Source organism: Saccoglossus kowalevskii, chromosome 17 (assembly GCF_978046115.1).
Source record: "Saccoglossus kowalevskii chromosome 17, keSacKowa6.1, whole genome shotgun sequence".
Lineage (NCBI taxonomy): Eukaryota > Metazoa > Hemichordata > Enteropneusta > Harrimaniidae > Saccoglossus > Saccoglossus kowalevskii.
In genome coordinates, this window is record NC_140657.1 from 15,299,042 (window position 1) to 15,322,819 (window position 23,778).

Below are 23,778 nucleotides of genomic sequence, written 5' to 3' on the forward strand. Positions count from 1 at the left end.
GCGATTGTGTATATTAAGGAAGTAAAGTGAGTGACTTGTTATACAGAGCAGTACAGATAAAAGTCGCCGGAAATAATTGACAAATGTTGATACTATTTTTTTTTCAAATATTGTTCAAATGATTTTTTCTCGAGGCGAGACATGTTGAATCGCCACATTAAAGTGGTGAGAATAGAATCTCCATATAAAAAAGTGAAAGTGAGCGTGAAGAAGAGAGAAAAGTGGGTAAGAATCGCCATATAAAAGAAGTCAGCACGATCACTTTATGAGGGATCAATATGATCACATGAAATTTCATATCAAATGTGCGAGCGTAAATCTACATATAAAACAGTTTATAAATAAATAAATAAATAAATAAATAAATATGTAATATTAATATTTAATATTGTAATTTTAATATTTTATTACAGACACTAATCGTATATTTGGTCCCAAGGGAGATGTTGAGGTCAAATATCCGTTCAGTTGTATCACTATGAATGTTGTATATTGCATTTCATGTATTAGATGCGGGAAACTTTATATTGGTTCTACAGTTCGTCGACTGGGTGATCGGTTTGCTGAGCATCTACGGCAAACTAGACAGAAAAATCGTTATTATCCGGTTTCACTTCATTTTAATTCTAGTGGACATAATATTTCTGGTGTATGTGTTGTCAATGGCAACGAAAATCAGCTCAGGCGTGTCGAGGAGGAAACTATATTCCGCCTTGGTACTAAAGAACCCCATGGTATTAACAAACAGTTCAACTCATTTGTTGAGCTCACTACCTAAGGCGCGTTATTTGTTCTATTGTGGAATTTTTTGTGATTCTAACTTATAGTTCATGCGCGTTCTTACGTTCCTATGTTCTACCTGTACGTTATCACACTTGCTTCTATGCTATCGATAAAGAGCCATTGCTCGAAACGTCTAGCTATTTTTAATAGTTATTTAGGACTACGATTACCAAATATTATCTTCAATATTACATATAAAACAAGTAAGCATGTATATGAGAAATGAGTATGGTTAGCTATATGAGAGAGGTGACTATGACCATCATATGAAAGAAGTGTGCAGAATCAAAGAAGGGGTCGTGAATAACAATATGAAAAAACGTGGGCGTGAATCTCTACCTAAGACGTGAGCGTTAACCTCCATATAAAAAGAAAGAGCGTAAATCACAGTCTGGAAGAGATGAGCGTGAATCTCTATATGGAATAAGTCAGCATGAATCACCATATAGGAGCATTGAGCACAAATCGCCATATGAAAGTAGTAAGTATATTCGAGAAAAGTGAGCGTGAATCGCAATATGAGAGTAGTGACCGTGAATTGGAAAACAACTTCATACACAGTAATAGAAGCTAAACCAACAATTGTTTATTTTTAGTGTATTACACAGTCTCGCTCCCACCACAAACAACCGAGACAGAAAAATACCAAAGTGAAATAATGTCACATCAACTAACTTTGCACATGTCAATAGTTTTTGAGCGCACAGAAGCAGTGTTGGGGGCAATACAATGTAATTCAATTGATTTTTCTAATCAATCATTTTATTCATCACTCATTAAAACTACATTACACTACACAGCAGTACAGTATGCACAATATAAGTTTTCTCATATGCCACTATGTGCTACGTCGCCGATGCTACATTCACAGCCATCTAGTTCGGAACACCATTCTTCATACAATCACCTTGCATGATATATGATCGTCCTTAGATTGTAGTACCTTGTAATGTCCGCGTAGTAGATTTCCAATTCATTTATACAGAAAGACAACTGTTGATAAAATAAAGAAAAATAAGACAATCTTTATACACATTAAAGTTTTGTCATCAATTAGAGTCAGGCCATAGCTTCATGTAGCACAATGGAGATGGCGTTTGCCATATTTTCTGATACACGAACCATAGACGATATGTACAAGGTACATCAACAAAATACATAACATAATAATAATAAGCAAAGTAATACTCACGTTCCAGTAACTTGCCAACTAGTTGCAAATTCTTTAATGGAACTATTAGTTGTATCCTTAATTAGTTCACCTCCTCTGGTTTTCAACTCATCTTGAAAGTGAGCATTCCCATTTCCATTACCACACATGCCTCCAATCTTTAACTTTCCTTCCATTACCAATGTGGTGTCAAGCATAATCTCGACATGATACTTCTTGTTCCAGAAGACAACCAAGCCTGCTAAGGGTGCACTGACACTCATGTACCCCCCTGCTTCATTGTCTATTTCCACTCTACCCTCATTCAATTTATAAGGGAATGAAGTAATTGCGGGAGAGAAGCCGTCAATCTGACAATGAAAGACATAAGTTTTATTAGCACGAATACGATTGTCATTGGTAATGGTATATTAACGTTAACATCCGCTTGTGCACCGACCTATACATGTACTGATGGTTTAATGTTGATGGTGAAAATAAAAAAAAGATTACATTGCAAAACAAATGAAGGAGTCAGGGACCAAGTGGAGTGGAGAACTGGCGCGCTGTTGGTTAATGAACGGAAGCATGAGATTAGCTTGGAATCAAACATAAAAAGTGACGAGGTAACTAGCGCTAAACGTAACCGTACTTACACTTAAAACGTAAAATTTGACTTTGAAAACCTTGCCATACATTACTCACAGGCCAGACAAATATGTGGCGTGACCGCAGACTACTAAGAGTAACATTGACACAGGAAACCCGTTTATATAATTCAGTCCCAATAAATTGTACATTCTTTTTACGGTCACGGTGAGTGTTTTTAATATTTAACGTACCGTTATGTCCACTGTTGACTCATCTTTCCCGACGACAGAGCCGAGTTCAATGATATATCCCTCTACTGTAATATTGACATCAACCACACGTGCGGTCCGTCCTATATACATGTTCGTTGCCGATACCTTAAACGCCGGGTCCGCTCCAGCACTGTTGCCGATGTCTTCTATCAACGTATAGCCACATGATCCAGAGAAGTCGTACTTATAACCATCCAATGTAGTGAAATGGGGATCACCCTTAACAACACAGGTTTTCCACGCTAAGGACAAATGAAATGTACATTTAATACGCATACAGATTAAAGACGCTTGTCGGTTGTCAATAAACATGTCTGCATTTGTTATATTATGAGGTTATTACGTCACGAATACTGTCTGAGTCCACACTTTGCAGTATCCTCGTAATAACCTTATACATATTTTCCTTCCAAGTATAAATCATGGGAAAGCCGAAATCAAAAATGTTTAGAACAGAATCAGTGAACTTCTTTATGTGAGGTCCGGTCAAACCCTGGGGCAGCCATGTTTGTGTTTATTATTAGAGGACGCTTACGCGCGTAATCGTTCCGTATTTGGAATTCGCATTTCCTTATATGGTAGCATGAAAATACCCCGTAAAATACCGCAACATTACGGCACGCTGTAACTTATGGCTTTATGACGACAGATGTATAATAATATGTTTTATTACATGGTATTACAATTATATCACGATAGATTCCTAAGACAATAATTACTAGAGTTTGACCAGTTTGACGATTCACACCTAAAAGATACATAGCTATCTATATTTGTACATTGGCAGCATTGTAACAGTTTAGTGCAATGACTGTGGCAATTCGGACGTAATCCTGAACGTGACCTTGGTAAAATGTTAACTGCGATATTGATAATTATAAGTAAATATAGATATACATTATTAATTAAAGAACCACAGCCTTCATTCTTACCTGGAAATTTACAATAACCACCTGGGGCGAGGTCATCCTGGATAGAACAACAGTAACGGCACTTGGTCTCGACGATCAGCGGTTGTTTGTCACACTGATTAATTTTGGGCTCATTGGCTTCTACTTCGGCACACGCCTGGTGAAATAAATATGAATAGTATATTTTATAATCATTTTATACAATTAAGTGATACATAATTGTTAATACACATCTATATGTATGGACTTTACCCGACTTTGTTTGCATCCAGAACTGAATATTATTTTGCCTTGATTGTTCCATAGTTCAGTCATACATGTTGGCTGAAATAAAAATAATGAAAAAATTAATACAAGATAAAACTCTTTTGCAACTGAAAGACTTTGTTTGATTTGACTTATTATGGGGTTTTCAAAACTATTATATCGACCACAAATAATTTACTTATTTGTCTATTTACTCATTTATTAATTTGTTTGTTTGGTTATTTTCCTACACTACCTTTTGCAATACTACACGTTAACTCTGTTATCAGACGTGAATAGCACATACTACCAGATTGGTTATAGAATATGAAAGATTAAGTACTTCGTACTATATTACTTATAATAAACATTTACTTATCCAAATTATTAATTCAGTAGATATACAAATGAAGTACTATAACAAAGATCAACCTAGACTTGCTTGCAGTCTGTTGCGATCCCGATGAAAAATTCTTGAAAAATAAACATAAATTGCATAAATGAAGGATGAGCGCATAAGTCATATGACCACGAAATCCCAACAGACTTGCCATCAGTGTAAGTGCCCTCACATTACTGGCCAGATTCGGGCTTGTAATGATTGACATGTCTAATATGTTTCAATCAATCAGAAGACAGGCTAATTAACATATCAACTGAGACTCCGGAAACTATACATAACTTTTTCAAATTGTGGATATTTTTTGCGATAGCTGTCGCCTTTCACGAACAACTTCGACAGGCGACATTTGTATTCAACAGCGGATCAACAATCTCGCTAATTCCGGTTTATTGTTATGATCAGTGGCTCGGCTGCTTCACCAACCGTATGACGTATATGCAAATTTATAAGCCCGAATCTGGCCGGTAATGCGAAGCCCTGTACTGAATTACGGTGTCCTTCTATTTGATCATAATTTAGGCCACCAGCCCTTTATATGTAGTACAGTTTTACATATCAAATAACTAAATACTTCACAATCTCTCTTTTAGTTATTAAGCACGAGAATTCTGACAACTGTGTTGGTTGAAATGTATGGAGAGACAGGTACGCATGTAGTTCCTTGGGTAGATAGAGTTTTCTCTATGACCAGACATTTGAGGAAGAAACAGCAGTCAACAACAATTTCTTTGTAACATATATTACAAAATCTCATTAGCCTGTCTATTTCTTGATGTCTACCAGCTGATGACGACAAGAACTGAAGCTAGCATGTTGCCAGTCTTTTAATTTATTTATCCGTTCATAAAATAGGCTATTCAAGATGCAAAATTTTAAAATTTATACACAATTTTCTCATTTTGTACACACTTCTGTCGACCATTCTGGTATTTTGTATTCGCTGACTGTGGTTTTAAACTTATTTGTAAAAACGGTTTACATTGCCAAAAACTTTATTTTAACCACATGTAGCCAATCCAATAAAAGAACAATACATATATGAGACGTGTTCTATCTACAGAGTCAAAGCTTTTTGAAAATCTACGAACAGGCACTTATGTATAATTGCATGGAGTGTGAAAAACAGTGTTCAACAATGGATTACCCTGGAATAATATAATAATTCACAATATAAACGCATCAGTTACCTTGTTTGCACTGCATGATTCGAACACTCCATTGTTAATACATTCAGCAATGGTCAGGTCGTCTCTTTTATTGCATTTCAAACAAGACAAAGTACCTCGCCTGCTAATTTTTGCCACCTACAAGTGAAAGTCAATATATATATATTTTTCATATATTCATCATAATAGTGATTAGGATTAACCTAGGAGTTGTGATAACTTTGGAACATTATTGCGACGAATGGCATTGTGTAAAAACTAATAACAATTAGTTTAAAATCACAACTGGTAATGTTTACTAAAAAAATCGTTTATCAAACCAGTTTTAAAACAATGGAGCGCAAACAGGAAAAAGATTATTTATTGACCATATGATTGAATGAACTCACTCTTAACTTCTCGACTGAGCAAGGACCTGGCTCATACAAGTCAACCAGAGAGTCAAATATTGTAGAGCAACGCTTTCGAAATCTTGAAATGATTACGAACTTCACATGAGAGCTAGTGCAAGTACTGGTGTGATGTTATAAAAATGTGCGTGAACGGCTGAATCAACGCGCTGTAACTAAGCGAGTTGGTATTTGGTTACGTATACTATGAGCGAATGCATGAATAAGACTAACACAATTGGAACTATTTCGGGATAATTGGATTCGCTTAAAATGTGCTACTATAGGGTGATATTATTCTTAATTTCCTCATTTCTGATATCAATACAAGAAATTATCAGAAAAAAATCTAAAACGAACAAATAAAACAAACCATTACAGTAACACATTTTAAGCGAATCCAATTATCCCGAAATAGTTCCAATTGTGTTAAGAGTCTCTGTGGTACTTGTGTTAAGCAATTTGCGGATCTGGCTGGTGAGAAGCAGCCGTTCGTGCAATTTGACCATGAACCAATTATTAAAGATATTGCTGTAAGTTCCTTGACATAAATAAAAGTGGTGATATCTGGTCCACCAATTTATATACTAGTTTCCAACATGAGGCGAAATGAACAGTTAACAGTTTCCGTCTTGTCGTCATTTAAAAAAGTATATTTAAAAGATGTCATATACAAAGCTCGAATAAACGTAATGTTGTAAACTGTGACGAACTGATGGCGATTAAAAGTAGAACAGAGTAGTACAAACGATGAAACTGAAGTCCAGGTAATAAACTTATATCAGAAACAATCACATCCCCATTGCTGTTGTCATGTAGGAGATTTGTTTCAATGTCATGATTGAGGCGGTATGCTTTTTGCCAATGGAGCAAACTTTCGAAGACGGCTGTTTGACAAAAATCACTGATTCGACACCAGCTATTTCTTTTTAGTATATTTGTCTCAAGTTCTATTGACTGTAGCTGACTTGAAAAATTAGAGTGAGTAGTTAGACATAAGTGTCAGGCAATGACAAGGCTGGTCGCTAAAACATTGAGTTAGCAGTATTTCGAAGATGATTGCGTGATGAAAATTGTAATATCATCAGCTGTAACTGGGACAAAGTTTGAAAATACATGATATTGTTTCATCACAGTCACTAACGTCAACAGCGACGAAGCGGTTCTGAAGTTAAAATTTCTGTTCCAAAATAATCAATAAATAGATAAGTGTAAACGATTATAAACAGGTGTTAGTAATCTGCCTTTTTGCAAGCGAACGATGGAAATTAGATTGAAGACTATGATAAAGACATCCCGTTTTCGACATTGTGAAATTCTTTTAATAACTTTGAAAACAACAGATTGTATCTAGAAAATTCATAAATACCTAGAATAACTCACAAGGAATTGTATAACATATCCACATCAATAATAATTATTACATGAAACAATAATTAACTACTAGTATATTTGAAATTTTTGCATTTTATATGTCCTATTATAATTATGACTGAAAATGAATGAATTACAAAATGAACTGACTGAAATTACAAAATAGGCAGTGTGTTCAACAACCCATACATGAACAATAATTTTAATAAATAAGATTTATTTGGTAAAATATATTGTCTTTTTCGGCATCAAAACGAAAGACGGAAGTTTTTGTCTTTTCCGTCATTTGATGTCAAACCGTCTAACATTTGTCCTTGATAAAGTGATAACTTTTAATTCTACTCGAACCTTGTCGGCAATTAATGTGTCAATTATAAAGCAACTATATTTAACACTTTAGTGAAACCGGTGAAAAAAAGTGATATCATTTGTCAGTTCCGATTAGATATTTTACAATGATTTCGTAAAATTCACCAAAATGAAATATAATATAATACCACTTTTCAGAAGACCTGATTCTCCTCAAGTCTGCATGTGCAAAATTATGTTTCTTGGACGGGGTATAAAATTGTAATGCTCAACTTGAGACATTGGTATTATATAATCACTACATCGGTATCATTTCAAAACGACCATATACGACACCCAATTGTTTTCCATTACCAAACGGTTACTAGATTCAGGAACAACGTCAACGCTGCTCATTGATATCAGTCACCCAAATTTCGCACTATTGGAAACAAATGTTTATCCATTCACCAATTCTGCTTCAATGATACAATTTTCAAGCAGTTTTGATATAACATCTTATAATACTTACAACTGTTTGAGACACCGTGGCCACAACTAGAAATACGTAATATATCTTCATCTTGTTCACTGTTTGGGTAAGTGATTCCTGTGTAGGCGCGTCTGTAGTTGAATTGTATACGTCGCTTAAATACTCTCCATGAAACAGCAGGCGCTTCCACGTAAATGTGAATATGAATTGTTCTCGATGTCTCTAAAAAGTCTTTACACCTGCCACATATACAACACATTCCATTAGACATTCATCCGGGGATTACAGCTACTTAGGTGATCTGTGCTGACCTGTGACCTGTGTCAAATATAATTTTGAAACTGCCATCACTAATATACGAAATTGACGTCAAAATGTTGCATATATTATAGTTGATGTACTATTTGTATCGGAATTCAGTAATGATCTAACAACAACGCTAAAATTTTGCACTTATTGTATTATTCTTACTAATGTGTGTTTTCATGTAGATCAATTGTCGAATCGCGTCTGAACGTTTCATGTATTACCTCTTATACGCACACATAAAGATTTGTTTATTAGTTCTGAAATGGCAAGTGTGCCAAAGTGAAACACACGTTTTAAAAAAAATCTACTCTGACGAGAGCGTGAATCATGTTATTGTCAGACTGACGTCGTCGACTTTACTACACAATTCGTACATCCCACATGTGGCGTGACAAGTTTGTAAATCATTAATAAGTATTTCACATTTTACCACAGACTGAATGGGCAGATGTAATCTACTCACAGAGATGCATTCATTAGCGAATACCACCTTTGGAAGGCATTGTTTCAGATCATTTGGTGCCAGTGTTCGTGCGGGCGCGGCTGATTCCGCTAAATAGTCATAATGATATTAACAATATGAATACAAGCAACTCAGGTGGCCCTGAATATGGAATAAGGATTCCGTAGCGAATATGAAAGCTATGTGACATAGTTATCACAACTTGACATTAGTATATTTATATAGTGGTGTTTTGTCGAATGAAAACGCGTTTATTGTATTTTAAGAACAAATTTACGACCCCCGATCTTTACTCTACGCTCTAGACATAGCCACATTTTTTTTCGTTTTTGTAAAATACGCAAATGTACAAATGTGTGTTGACGTTGAAACGATACATAATATTATTTGAGTATAATTACTTACGCTAATTACTATCGCTAATTTGCAACCAATCGCTCGTTGTTCAGATTGAAGCCTCGCAGGAATCGTTTGTTGGGACTTTCGTGAAAGAACACGCATGGTTATGTATTTGTGCAGATGAATCAGAGTTTAGAACGGTCATTCACTAATATACCATTTTCAGTTCACTGCCAAATCCCGTGTTATGCGTGTAGTCGAACGTAAACACAGAAGCAAGACATCAAAACACCACCTGAGATTTAACAAATGCGAAAGTATTTCCACGTCAATTATGATTAAGTAATGGTACACATTTCACTCTGAAAAATGGGGATTTTGACATTGAATTAAAAAAAACAAGGAATTAAAAGTTCAAAAGTCCAACCATTCGATTTCTGCATAGACGGTCGGCCAGGGTCTTTCACGCCGTGAATAGAAAATCATCTATCACAACAATGTGAACAGGACAGTGCACAGGTCATCAGACAATGTTGCTATTATTTTAGTTATTTTGAAAACGCCATACCTACAGGTTTCTCATCAAGGTATGTTGATGCCAGTTGTAATTCACTCTATGTCTATCGCATGGGAAACTCTTTAATATCGTTAATATTTTATTTTTTATACTGGTGCTTATAGTACATATGCCGACTTTTCAAAACGACATTGTATTCTTTCACCCAAACTATTAAACCAAGGGTTTTGAGAACGACTAGTCTTAACATTTATATGATTTTTTGCCTGATACAATGACCTTGTGGTTAAATACAATAACACTTACACACATGAAAGAATCAGACTTACTTGTCTGCTATATATCTCAGGTTTAAACAGAAACCATTTTATTACGTCTCAGAATGACATATACTTGGTGCCACAGCTCACACTTTTCAAAACACATGACATCACTTCAGTCCATGTGTACTTCTCTTACTTATTTGACAATATAGTGCAGTGTTAATCATTTTGTCTTTTCCTGTACTACTTTTGTCTAAAGGGTTACGGTTCGATCGGCATGCTATGTTATCTTTGTTCTGCCGATTACCTCACTCTGCCATTAGTAAACCAGCTGTGATCTAGCCTATTAGAGACTAGTGATAGCGTGACAAATGTTTTCTGGATCTTTATTACTAAGGAGTACTTATATCTATTACAGATGTGTGATGTGAGAGGGATTAGCCCCATTACAGACTACACGTGCAGTTATTTTAGGGGGGAAACCGCAGGTCAAATAATAGCACTTAAACACTCGCAATCCTCGGCAAACGCGTGATATGTAACAGGTTGTAGTTTACATTGAAATAATACAAAGACGTCACAGTGACGTGTATACACGTATTGTTTCCTGGCCTTCGTGTTATGAGGAAACTCACTAAAAACTCGAATAGATGCCTGATTATATTAACAATCAGCAAAACTTCATTGAAAAAGCGCGAACAATGAAGTTTCTTTGGGTATTCACATTTGCAATTACACTATTCCAAACAGCTGTATGTATATCAATATTTTCAATGATAACTTTATATACAATATGTAAAACAAATATATTTATTTCGCCACTCATTATTTTTTCTAAAAATATATAGTATATTTATTTATTTATAGGCACTCCCCAACAGAAGAGGTACGCTGCGCTGTCTAAAATGCCTCAAACAAGATGACCTAACAGTTGCAGAATGTGTTGAAAATGGAGTGTTCGAAACATGCGGGACGAAAAGGGTAATTCATAATATATGCAACATAACCTATTATAATCAAAATATAGATATATTAAAATACGTAGGATTACATTACGTCAAAACTGTCGACTCGATACAATCACACTCTGGTAATCTTGTCGAAATTTAACAATTTGCAAATTTAAGTTTACTATACGAATTACGAAATCACAATACACGCTTATTTTCTAATTATTTGTATATATATCATCATTGTATTTACCCTGTTAAACCGATACATGACACCTTTCATTTTTACACAATAACACAAATAATATTTTACAGCAATCTATGTTATAAGATATCTTTTTCTGTTGTGTTTCAGCCGACATGTATGACTGAATTATGGAACAAGAGAGGAAAGATTGTCTTCAGCTCAGGCTGCCATAACCGTCAGGTAGTGTCTGTATTTAATTTACAAAAACAACATTTTACAGAAACAGAAACTCCATATCTACAAGAGATTCAACTTTATTAGAGCGAACAAAAAAAAACAAAATAAGGACGTTTTCAAATCATGCGCATATGATTCCATTGATAATGTTTTACAATGAATTATATTGCGTACAGTGAGATTTAAATGCCACTATCAATTTATTTTTCTAGGCATGTGTCGACGTAGAGGCCAAGGAACTCGGCATGAACCAGTGTGACAAACAACCGCTAATCATCAACACCAAATGTCGATACTATTGCACTATCCAAGACGAGCTCGCTCCGGGTGGTTATTGTAGATTTCCAGGTAAGAATGCTTTGCGTTATTAAACATGAATGGGGTGGGGGTCGGTAGGAATTGAAGAGGGTCTCACTTTACAATATTTTTGTTTTAGAGGAGTCACATTTTATAACACTTCACATTTTATACCGTGCTCATTCAATGACCACAAAACACGGGTTATGTATATGTATTTGAACCAGGTATTCACAAATTGTTTTATTTTCAAGCACAACCTTTGAACAAAGTTTGCATATACATATACACATAACTGGGCCTCTATAATAAATGTTATGGGCATGTTTGTACGTGACCTTCAAGACTATGTTGTAACTTTAATGTGTATCAGATGTCATTAATATTGAACATTGAAATTTGCAAAACCGGCGTCTTGATTGAACTCAGATGCAACGGATGTAAATTTCTACATTTATTTAAAAGTACCAACTACTATACCTCCGTCTAATACTGTACATGTGAATATTACAAATTACGAATATATAAACGCGCAACACACGAGATTCGAAATAATAACAACGACAAAGCACCTTGACACTATAAGCAGACGCTCACATTTGTACGCCACAGTTACTGACCCACATGAACCGACTCAATCAACATTATTCCTTGAAATAACGTATAACGTATAAGAAAAAACTCTTGTGAATACCACCGTCTCAGAAGTTAATGATTTTGTATCATTCATATCCATAGTTTGATTATACTACGAAATGTAATTTCTGATATCACATTTTAGAATGTCTAAAATTAGCTGAAATGAAAATTCACAATGATACGATCGCTTCACCTTCCCCTCAGACTGTGTCAAAGTTTGTACCAAAAATTTAAAGAACAACAATATATTGGGTTGTATTCTGCCATAATTTCTTTTTTAAACACGTTTAATTATTAATAAGTTCATGCAAATGTGATTTATAGTAAAAGAAGGAGAAACGTGGAAAATCCCGTCATTTAATTATCTTTATCTGTAACTGGATAAAACATATACAATACACGGTCACCACGATGAGCATATACATGATACAGCTGAGGGGTGTCAGGTGTTCTAAGAAATGAACGTACTTGGCAGGTACTTTCGCTATTGTACTTTTTCTATTATTTCGACTATTAACACCGGATCTTAACCCTTTCAGTCACACGAATGATAGAACGTGTCGTAACGCTGCAGGCAGGACGTTTGTGTCTCGGTTTTTCCATATCTATCTTTCTTTTGGTTACCACCAAATAACTAAAAACTACATACATGTCATCGAGAATCTTTTTGTTTTTGTTTCTTGTCTCCAGCGTGGAAAACCTGTGTCGTTAAGGGTGATCCCCATTTCACTACATTGGATGGTTATAAGTATGACTTTTCAGGATCATGTGGCTATACGTTGTTGCAAGATATCAGCAACGGCCCTGGAGTCACCCCGACATACATGGTATCCGCAACAGACATGTATATAGGACAGACCGCACGTGTGGTTGATGTCAATATTACAGTGGAGGGACATGCCATTGAAATTGACTGTGAAATCGGGGAAGACGAATCATCTGTGGAAATACGGGTAATGTACTTCTACTAACTAACTAACTAACTAACTATTGCATGAAATACGTGGTCTTTCAAATTTACAGTATTCGACAAAATATGTGATTTCCAAAAACCGGTATGTAAGCGAGTTATGTAAATGATGGCATAGAATAGATCTATTTGAATAAGCAGTCGTTGTGTTTAACACTCATTTAAATATATTGAGTCATTACTGTCATTTCTTTCTCAGATTGATGGTATCTCTCCCATAATTAATTCATTTCCGTTTGAATTTAATGAGGGTAGACTGATAATAGACAATGACGAAGGGGGTTACATGGTCGTCAGCGCACCCTTAGCAGGATTGATTGTCTTCTGGAACAAAAAATATCATCTCGAGATTATGTTTGACACGACAATGATAATGGAAGGCAAGTTATCAATTGGAGGCATGTGTGGTAATGGAAATGGGAATGCTGACTTTCAAGATGAGTTGATAACCAGAGGAAGCATTCCAGTTGAGAACGGATCTCCTGAATCCATAGAGGATTTTGCAGCCAGTTGGGAAGTTACTGGGACGTGAGTATACTTAAGTGTTTGTACAAAGTAATAATATCACGTAGTGTAAACGTGATTTTGAAGTACATTTCCAAGTGTATTTCTATATAGTGGCAAGTACATGATGGTGGAAACTGTGATACTACGTCATTAGACGCCATTATTTTGTTTTAGCATATGTACTCGCACTTCCATAGAATGGCTTGATAAATATGGAAAAAAAGTTATAACCTAACGTTGAAAATGCGATGTGTTAGATTTTCCTCTTCAGTTTTGCCCCTAGAATACTGCCACGTGTTGTGTACATAAGGTATGCCGGGTAATCATAGATTACCATAGAATAAATGCGGCAATTGGTCACGTTCAGTGTTAACAAAAATAATATTTCTGAAGACAAATTGAAAAATTATTCTCCCTAATAACGGGGTCTTATTTGCACTGCAATCAAATAAATCGCATGAATACTAACGTTCGGTGTATTATAATTATGGTTATTATAAACCAGCTGACAATGCGATTACCTGCAATAATGGGAGAGAAATGATTACTGGCCATAACTCCTCGCAGTGAACTTTAAAACAGCTGACCTGGAAGTATGTTGTTCAGAGGGTGGAAACATTTCAAGGAGAGAAGACCGTTAAACAGGTGTGGTCATGGCGACTGAGCGGTCATTTTTGACAGATTAGACAATGATTTGTTGGGAATTATGCTGATATTGACTAGTACTTTAAGCTAAATTAAAGCAGCCAGTTCATTAGTGGTTAACACCCCGTGACATCGGGGATTTTTTTTCGGGCTAAGCCAACTCAACACCCATTTGGCTGTATAGGCGTTTCATAACTGCTTCAGCATTTTTGTATCATTAATCATTGTATTTTTGTCTCCTTCATCCACAGTTGTGTTTCGATGTGAATGAAATGACAGCTATTGCAAGGAAATACATACATACCGGCTATTTGAGGATGAACATGTATCGTGACGATCACTGAGTTAAACCTACTTAATTCAAGTTTTCGCCCTAGGGGGGTAAATATATTAGAATTTTTGGAAAACAAGTAATAAATATTGGTATTGATGCATTTGTGTTGGTAATGCAGCTTTCTTTATTGTAATCATTATTTTGTCATTAGATTTTAAACATAGGAACATATCACTATATTTTACACATATTCGGTGTGATTATGAGGAACCGATCGCACATCAACTCATCAATTATCTAACCCACATTAGAAACACATTTGTTAATACCGCAGTGTTTTGCCGAGGCAAATAAGAATCGAATGTATTTTGACCCTATATTCGTTTTCGCTTTCACACCGTAAACACGTCATTATTTAGACCGTCCTAAGGTGACCTCTTTTCTTTTAGTGCCTGATTTGTTACGTTACAGAAGTGTCCAACATGCGGGCAAACATGGCGGACCTCAACGTTCTTCTCGGAGTTTTTTTTTATTTACAAAGCAAATATCGACGAAGACCTAGTTTGCATCATCGCAATGGTGTCTTAAATCGTTCTGAAGCTCTCCCGTCTGATTTGAATCGTGGATGGCGGGCAGAGTGGGCACAAATGATCGGTTTCATTCTGGATATGGTTTGTATTGAACTGTTGAACAGAAACTGGCGACTGTGGCGTTACCAATCTGAGCACCAGAACGAGGCAATAAGTGGTGGACACAATTAGTTGCGAGAACATGGAGAAAACAATCGCATGATTTTCGTAAGATAAATACAAACAACGTAATGAAATTTTCACACAATGGAACATACAGACTGCTGCTTTTTGCCAAATTCCGACGTGGAAAAGGGGCGGTATGCATTCCTGCCATGTCAGCACTTAATTCCGTAATCACAGACTTGTGTGAGTCATTCCCGCAGTGATTTATTTGACTGTAACAATCGGAAAAATAGGTGTAGGTTCATAGCTCTGCTTGTGTCGATCGAATGGCGTAATAAACGTACATGATATCTGTATGGTATTGTCGACACCGATACCATACAAGTTTCATGCATTATACACCTGATCGACACAAGCAGAGCTATGCACCTACAGATAGAAAAAGACCAGAAGCCTCGCGACGGATTTCCACCCACTTACATCCGTATTAAACATCCGGGAAGAAAACAATATAATACAAATCGCTGCCATACTGCATTATTCGACGATGTTCAATCATCATGGAATTGCAGCGACATTCGCTGCTCTGTATTTGCTGAATTCATGCTTGCTTACAGCATTGAACTCATACAAGTAATATAAACGGGCTTGCCAGAGTGATAGTACATACAAAAATAGACGCTAATACTTAATGGGATATTGACGGAAAACAACACTTTTGAATGGGAAACCCCGATTTGTGAAAAACAGATCGTGAGATAAAACAAATTCGCAAAATTCTCTTAATTAGAATTACATATAGATTTTAGATTGGTTGTTTTGTGAGTCCACGGTATGCAATGACACCGAATTTGAAAAGTAGGACTGTAAATGTTACGCTACCATGTAACAATATTTCACTGACAAATTCTATAACCATTTGTCTTTCTCTTGGTTAGACGCATTCATTTGTATTTTGCAGCAAAACTGCGTGTTTCATTTGCCAAAGTTTCCTAATGTCTATGTGTCAAAAATGACAATTTCCACACATTTTGCTTAACGATGTCGTCATCGTGACGACATGCCTCATTTATATGCATTCAACCTATGTGCCATGTTTGTGAAACATTTTAGAAACAGAGAAGGGTCTGTTTGTGTTGTTCTATATTCTCTGATCATCCCATATGAGAAATAGCAATGTACAGTGCATAACGTATTGTGTTGTCATCGTGACGTCATGAAACAAAATTGTAATGTCAGTTAGCTTGTGTAATAGGTTTTCTATTGATATACAATACAGTTGCCGTTATAATAAAAGTATCTTCAGAGCAGGTTATTCTACCATTCTCCTCAGCAATACCCACTTTTCTATCTTTTTCTGTTTTTAGTGGTAGTACCTACGCAGATATATGTAAAGCAATACTCAGGAGCACTCAATCCCCGGACTGCATGCAGCATAATATCAGTATTTAGACAAGTATATGAGAGGTTTGTGACCCGTTTCCGAATAGAAAAGAGTTTTTTAGGTTGGCCCAAGTTCTCTAATGTTCACACCTCCGAAAACGTAAACGTGATGTTGTATCTAAAATTCAGTAATTGAAATATATCGCTTGTCTAACAACCTTTCCCTTCATACCAAATACAATGTAGTTGCAATAGTTTTGAGTGCATCTGTATGATATTTATAAGATTAATTTATCTCGATATGTCAACTTTTACTGCTTTTGGGGTGGTAATATTTCAAAAAATCAAATACGAATTGTGAATTGAAACATTGGCATGTCATAAATTGCTTGTTAAATGCCTAAAGGCGTCAGTAATTTACGTTTGTATGCTTTAGAATCTAAGTATTTGATCTTCAAAGATTATGTGAGAAATCGAGCTGTTACAAAACGTTGAAACGTAATCTTCAAAGAATTTTCAGTATTACGAATCTAACTTGCCGTAGCGGACATTGCATGTAGTAGTATGTAATAACCTTTCCAGTAAATACCAAAACTCGTGACAGCAAGAAGGAGCAAACCACTGCAATGTAAGAGCCAATCATTTAATACAACGGAGTAAATCAATGAACGACAAAAGAAACTTGAGATCAAGATTACGCGAACTGTAAAGTTAAATATGCACAAGGGAACTCCTGCCCATTTATATACTAATTACGTCATACCAAAACTATTTTAAGACTTTATTTTATTTAACGATAATGTGAATATGGTAATTCGTGAAATTACGGAGGTATCGAATGCCTTTTCTTCATTCTTGTGGAATACCATATATTTCGCTTTAACCGGGACAGCTGCAAAGAAATGGTATACGTACACTATTAGCATACAATGTAACAAAGCGTAGAAATAGCTACGTAACAGTATCAAAAGTGTGACGTCACTCACGAAGCATCCACCATATTAACATATTATATAAAACAAATCACAATGAAACATGTAACAACGTGATGTAAACTCATAATATTGGACAGGAATCTATTCTTGGAAGGAAACACTTTATTTTATAGTTTTGAAGATTTTGAAAGATCTCCTCAAATAAACATCAAGCAAAAGTAAGTTTCCATTATCAATGGAGGCCGAGGAGAGTCCCGGTGTTTTAATTACACTGGAAAACCTAACCACGGGTGATGGCCGACGACAAGTTTTGTAATTTAGCAAATTGATACGTTCCAAACCGGGAATTCTCAATCACATACGCAGTGCAATGCCCCCACACCTCCCACGAGACTTCCATGTCGCCGACAGTACAGTTAACTTCATCACCTTCAGGGGGGGGGTGAAAGTCTTTACTTTTCCTCTTTCAAATGTCATCGCAACGGTACCATATAATTCCAAATCACAGTTCTTGTGATCGAAAAGTAAAAGCGGGACATGTAATATCAATATTTCTATCAATGTCAACCCGATGGAGGTTATTTATGACAGCAATTCCGATTTAACACTTTAACACTGACTGATTGATTTTGTGGTTGGTGGTCTAATTTTGAAATACAAACCTTTGCATATGAATACTCAATTATTCAAATTTATACATACCATTGTTAAAACGTACTACAGGTTGTATTTGTATGTGCGATTCGCAATGTTACTTACAAATGTCTCCTGTGGCCTTAGATACAATGCTACCGGAACCGCAATAATGAATATTTTGACAACTATTTATTCAAATATTTATTCAAACAACATTTAATATTATATATCTGTTTCGAAACTACATGATTCCCAAATATAAATTTGACAAAACTTTATTAGCAAAAATCAATTATATTTTTAATTTTGTGGCGTATTAGTTTGGTATAAGTAAACGTTATAATTGGTAGCATTTACAAATTTAAATTTAATTTTAAATTGCCTGAATAAGTCAGTCGACCGACCAAATTACACACCAAATATATATAGTACTACTTACTTTACTTGATACGTTTCGGCGAATTCTTGTGCATCCCCGGTAAAGTCATCTACGGGGTTACCATCGGCATCACCGCATATACCATTCACATGCAAATGGTTAAAGGGTCGTTCCAGCATGATATCCAGGGCGTGTTTTTGCCACACCACTCTAAAGTCGTCGCCATCGTTTTCTTCTCTACCCATTAAGATTTCCAGCGTATTATCGCCAGTCATTGATAGTTTGAAAATGTCTCCGGAATTTGCAGGAATAGAGTCGGAAGTGAAAGGTTGGTCGCTATTCAGCTGAAATACAGAATTAGAGCAACAAATTATTTAGTGATACTACAAGATGCTGAGTGCCGTGCCATGCCAATTGTCATTCAGTACTGATGGAATGGAATTCTGTTCTGACAGAATTGTCAATCAGCGGCAATTATTTAATCATTAAAGTATAGTTTTGATTGATATAACATAGTTTTGCCCATTTCATATAGAATTGTATTTTGTCTGTTTAGTACGCAGTCATGGCCTGTACATTGAACTTGATTTGCTTAGTTAACGAAGTTTGAGCCGTATTATGATAATTCAAACGGCTAGGGGGTCCTTGGTGGTATAAATAGGACAGCTATGTATTCGGTATAGGTCAGTACTGTGTATTTGAGTGATTTAGGCGGGGTTTTGCTGATATACACGGTCATACACGTTGTAGACATTCCTTGCAGTAATTTCATAGTTATTTTTTCAACAAGTATCAAACTGGCTGCGTGCTCCCATATCTAAGGTACGTTGTGCTGCGATAGTCGCTTAAAAGTCGAACACGGGCGACGCGACGTGGTTATCTAGATTACGAGGCGATAACAGCTCCTGTTCCCGCTAACGGGCATATACTGGTCACGCGACATACTGGTCACGCGACATACTGGTCACGCGACGATTAGGACAACTTCTGCTCTAAATCTGTTTTGATTCAAGTGTGAAACAGAAAGTTACCTCTAGTTGGGTAATGTGAACATGAGTGGTGCACAAATTTTAAAAATGCCCAATCTCCCATAGAAATTACCATTAAAGTACATTTAAGTAGTTGCTAAGGTGATCATTTAGATGCAAAATTCTATTTCTCTTATGCAGAAATGGGGACGTTCTATTTTTACATAAACTTTAGTCATGAATTTTGATATTAACTGTTTGTGTCACTTTATGATTGCCAGAGAGCTCGTCGACAGAAAAAGTACATTTAAGTAGTTGCTAAGGTGATCATTTAGATGCAAAAATTCTATTTCTCTTATGCAGAAATGGGGACGTTCTATTTGTACATAAACTTTGATCATGAATTTTGATATTAACCGTTTGTGTCACTTTATGATTGCCAGGGAGCTCGTCGACAGAAAAAGATAACCATGGTGATTATAGAACACAGTACATGGCGTAATGAGTAGTAAGCCAATTTCAGTGACGTATTCAGCATATCGATATATGCACATGTACAATAAAATCGTGGCTGTGTTTATTATTAACACACAATGGGATGCACATAGGCAAATACTTACCTCTATGATGAACGGATTCAAACCATCATTTTCACCTACTCTAAGAACGTTAATTTCTTCACCTCCATCTTCGTCACGCTTACCACGACTACCTGTGTCACCTTTACCTTTACCTGTATATTTACCTTTATCATCAAGACCTCCACCTTTAAGACTATTCACACTTGCAACTTGGAAAGTGTTTGCGGGTCCCTGAACCTCAACACCATTAAGAATGTTGCGATCCCTATCACTTTCACCACCTTTATTGTTACCTTTGTTGTTACCTTTACTGTTACCTTTACTGTTACCTTTACTGTTACCTTTATTGTTACCTTTACTGTTACCTTTATTGTTACCTTTATCACCACCACCACCTTTGCCACCCTTGTGGCCATCACCATTGTGACAGTTACCCTCACACTGGCCACCACTTAAATCATCAATTACTCTTATTAATAACGTGTTTATTCTGAAGCGAGTCCCTTGCTGAGTATAGTCAACTTCTACTTCAATGGTCCTGCATTTCTCACACGTTGACGCTAGCTTGTAGAAACATTCCCCGCCAATTGTAAACTTTCGTCCGTCAAAAGAACTACAATGAGGGTCACCCCAGCAGCTACAAATCTCCCAATCTGAATACAACATTTATAAAATTAGTATTCAAGAGCATAAGGTTAATCTCAACATGTAGTCGTAAAACTTTTTCACAACAATTCACATACGGACAATATATCCAGAATTATTCTCACAGCAGAGTTCCTACCTTTTTGCGGCACTTCCGGTGGCCTGCAAAATCCATCAGGTGGTTCCTGGCAACAATATTTACATTTTGTTTTTATGCCGAGAGGTGGATGATGGCAGTTATTTTGTTTTGAATCGTTGTTATTCATACAGACCTGTGTGAATGGAAGATCAAAATGTTAATATAATAAGTCAGATTCCGATCAGTTCAGTAAGGATCAAATATAAAAAAAATATAAAATTTGATATAATTTCTCACCTGGTACGGCTTACATCCTGACACAAACACTAATTCATTTTCATCTTTGACATTTCTCAGTTCAGACATGCATTCAAACTATGGGTAAAACAGACCACTTTGTATACTTTCTTTTTAGCGCAACAGAAAAAAAATCATTACATTACGTGTGGTCTAGTTATAATGTAATGTTATTACGAGGATACCTCAAAGTATGCACGAAGACAGTACAGCGGAGTACCGACCGACGCGCAGCGGAGCATACTTTGAGGTATCTTCGTAATACATGTTTGTTTTTATTATTAGAGGACGCTTAATCGCTCCATATTTGGAATTCACATTTCCTAATTAGGATGATAGATGTATAATAATATTAAAACAATGTATTATAGGATAAAAACATAATTCTATGACATAAATAAACCACGTTATTTTGTGCCTTTTTCGTGTCATGGTGGTCATTAATTGTGTCATGGCGTGTTTACCACATGATATTACGTGCAACTATCGTGTTATGAGTTGCAACCACAATGCTACTGCGTTCAACCATCCTATTATCCTAGACGATTATGATGTTGTCGTGTTTCTATCGTGTTATTACGTGCACCTATTTTGATATGTTGTTTATCAAGTTTATTTATTTAAAACAGAATTGATTCATATATTTAACATTTTTCTGACGCAAAAGTGAATCCTTAATGTTTTATAATGAGAATAACAAATGATGCCGAAACAGAATATTATTATGCACTGCGCCCCCATCTCTAGATGACAATTTTTATTTATGGTATTTAACACTGTTACACAGATGACAATCTAACTTGTCTTATTATATGGCGGATGCTACTCATGGTGCAGGATGTGCTCACTCTTTTTTGAAATAACTAACATCACTCCATGTATAACGTGAATATAAATTTTCCCTACTGGCTTGATTATGTAGCGTAGTGTACAGTTTCTATCTGTGAATTGTTGTCGGTCTTTTGTTTTGTGTTTTTTGACAGGTCATTTTCCCAATACGGCTTGTCTAAATATCAACGGTTGGGTATGTTATTTCCACTCGATCGTTATTCGCGACGTAAGTGGCTTTACGACGATGTCATCGACCTGCATGGAAACTAGTTCACAAGATACAGATTTGGTGAAAGAATGTATGACGTATAGTGAAATAATTCGCTTGGCATTCCGATTTGGGTCGCGTCAGATCGAAGAAACAGTAAGCACACGAGGGGAGAACACGATGACATGGAGAAATCACAGCATAACACAATGTTTGCACATGATATCATAAGGAATGTACACCATAACATGACATGCGCACCAGATGACATGTTTGCACGCCATATCATGATGTTTTCATATAATATCACGCAAGTTATACACAACAAGACTTTTCAAAAAATATACATAGTACAATTTGAAGCGGACGACAGACCTTGACAATGACATTGGAGTGTACAACGCTGTCACATGGATGCAATATCTCAGTAATGAACATGGGAGACTGGCCGTTGTGGGATTTGAGGGAGAATCATGAGTTCTACCAAGCGGAAAAATATACATACAGAATAATAAAGGATGTTTGACCTTTGATAGCAATGTACTCGCGCATGCGTGGGAATTGAATTCCAAGTGGTGATAACAACACACGCTAAAAACGCAAAGGCACATGAGTGGACGCTTGTTTGTAAACACTGATACGCTATGACCATCTGACGCATGCGCAGGTGACGATTCCCCGCTTTAACTCAGAATTGGTTTCGGACTAGGGCTATATTATAATAATGATATCCAATGACTCATTGATCTATGCGGTCTATAAATTGTTAATTATTACATTAAATTGCAGCGCAAACAAACATAATGCATACGTTTTATCAGGAAATTATTTGATTAAATAATACTAGTTCCATTAAGAGTTGATTGCCACGACAACATAAAGAATCCAATCAGGAATCAATCTGCTTTTCATATCACATATATATATGTCAGCTATATGTCAACGACTTCACCGTTTCCTTCAAAATATAAAAGCCAGCCATTTTGACAAGGGTTGTATTTTACAAAAACGACTCATAATTATCGCTAAAATATGCATGGGAAATCACAGGTACATACTACACACATACAGATTGATCTGCCAGGGAACAGCTTCTCCAAATACTGCGTACATCCTAAACAAAGTAGCCGTTCCATCACAAAAGGCTGTGTAATAGTGAGGATTATATTTCATATGAATACATAAATCAAATACGAGATATAATATGTAGATATGGAAATAAAATTTAGTATATGTAGCAAAAATAATTTATAGTACACGAAGAAACTTTGAATGTTAACGCCCTAAATCACGATGGAGGGAGCCTGTTTTGCAATTGCCCTAATTAGTTTTAATTTTGAGGCATTTCAACCGTATGTTTGTGCCACTATATCTTGGATGTGCCACTCTGAGTTGAAAGTACCATAGACGAGTCGATTGCATACCTCTATTCAGGAAATGTATATTTTTAGCTTTCCGACGAACGCGAGCAATTGACG

At 36.0% G+C, this 23,778-nt stretch overlaps 2 protein-coding genes across 2 annotated transcripts; one reads left to right on the forward strand and one right to left on the reverse strand.

Annotated features, from left to right (window-relative positions):
• Positions 1–1,527: 1,527 nt before the first annotated feature.
• LOC100368139 (BMP-binding endothelial regulator protein-like) lies at positions 1,528–8,222 on the reverse strand. The gene is made up of 7 exons (XM_002736760.4): positions 8,106–8,222; positions 5,544–5,660; positions 3,960–4,031; positions 3,729–3,864; positions 2,776–3,038; positions 1,976–2,304; positions 1,528–1,776 (listed from the first exon to the last, which is right to left on the reverse strand). The coding sequence occupies exons 1-7, from the start codon at positions 8,154–8,156 to the stop codon at positions 1,761–1,763; spliced, it is 984 nt and encodes a 327-aa protein (XP_002736806.1). The 5' UTR covers positions 8,157–8,222; the 3' UTR covers positions 1,528–1,760.
• A 4,854-nt stretch (positions 8,223–13,076) lies between these two features.
• LOC102807447 (uncharacterized) lies at positions 13,077–14,823 on the forward strand. The gene is made up of 3 exons (XM_006818979.3): positions 13,077–13,220; positions 13,437–13,765; positions 14,641–14,823. The coding sequence occupies exons 1-3, from the start codon at positions 13,092–13,094 to the stop codon at positions 14,654–14,656; spliced, it is 474 nt and encodes a 157-aa protein (XP_006819042.2). The 5' UTR covers positions 13,077–13,091; the 3' UTR covers positions 14,657–14,823.
• The last annotated feature ends 8,955 nt before the right edge of the window (positions 14,824–23,778 follow it).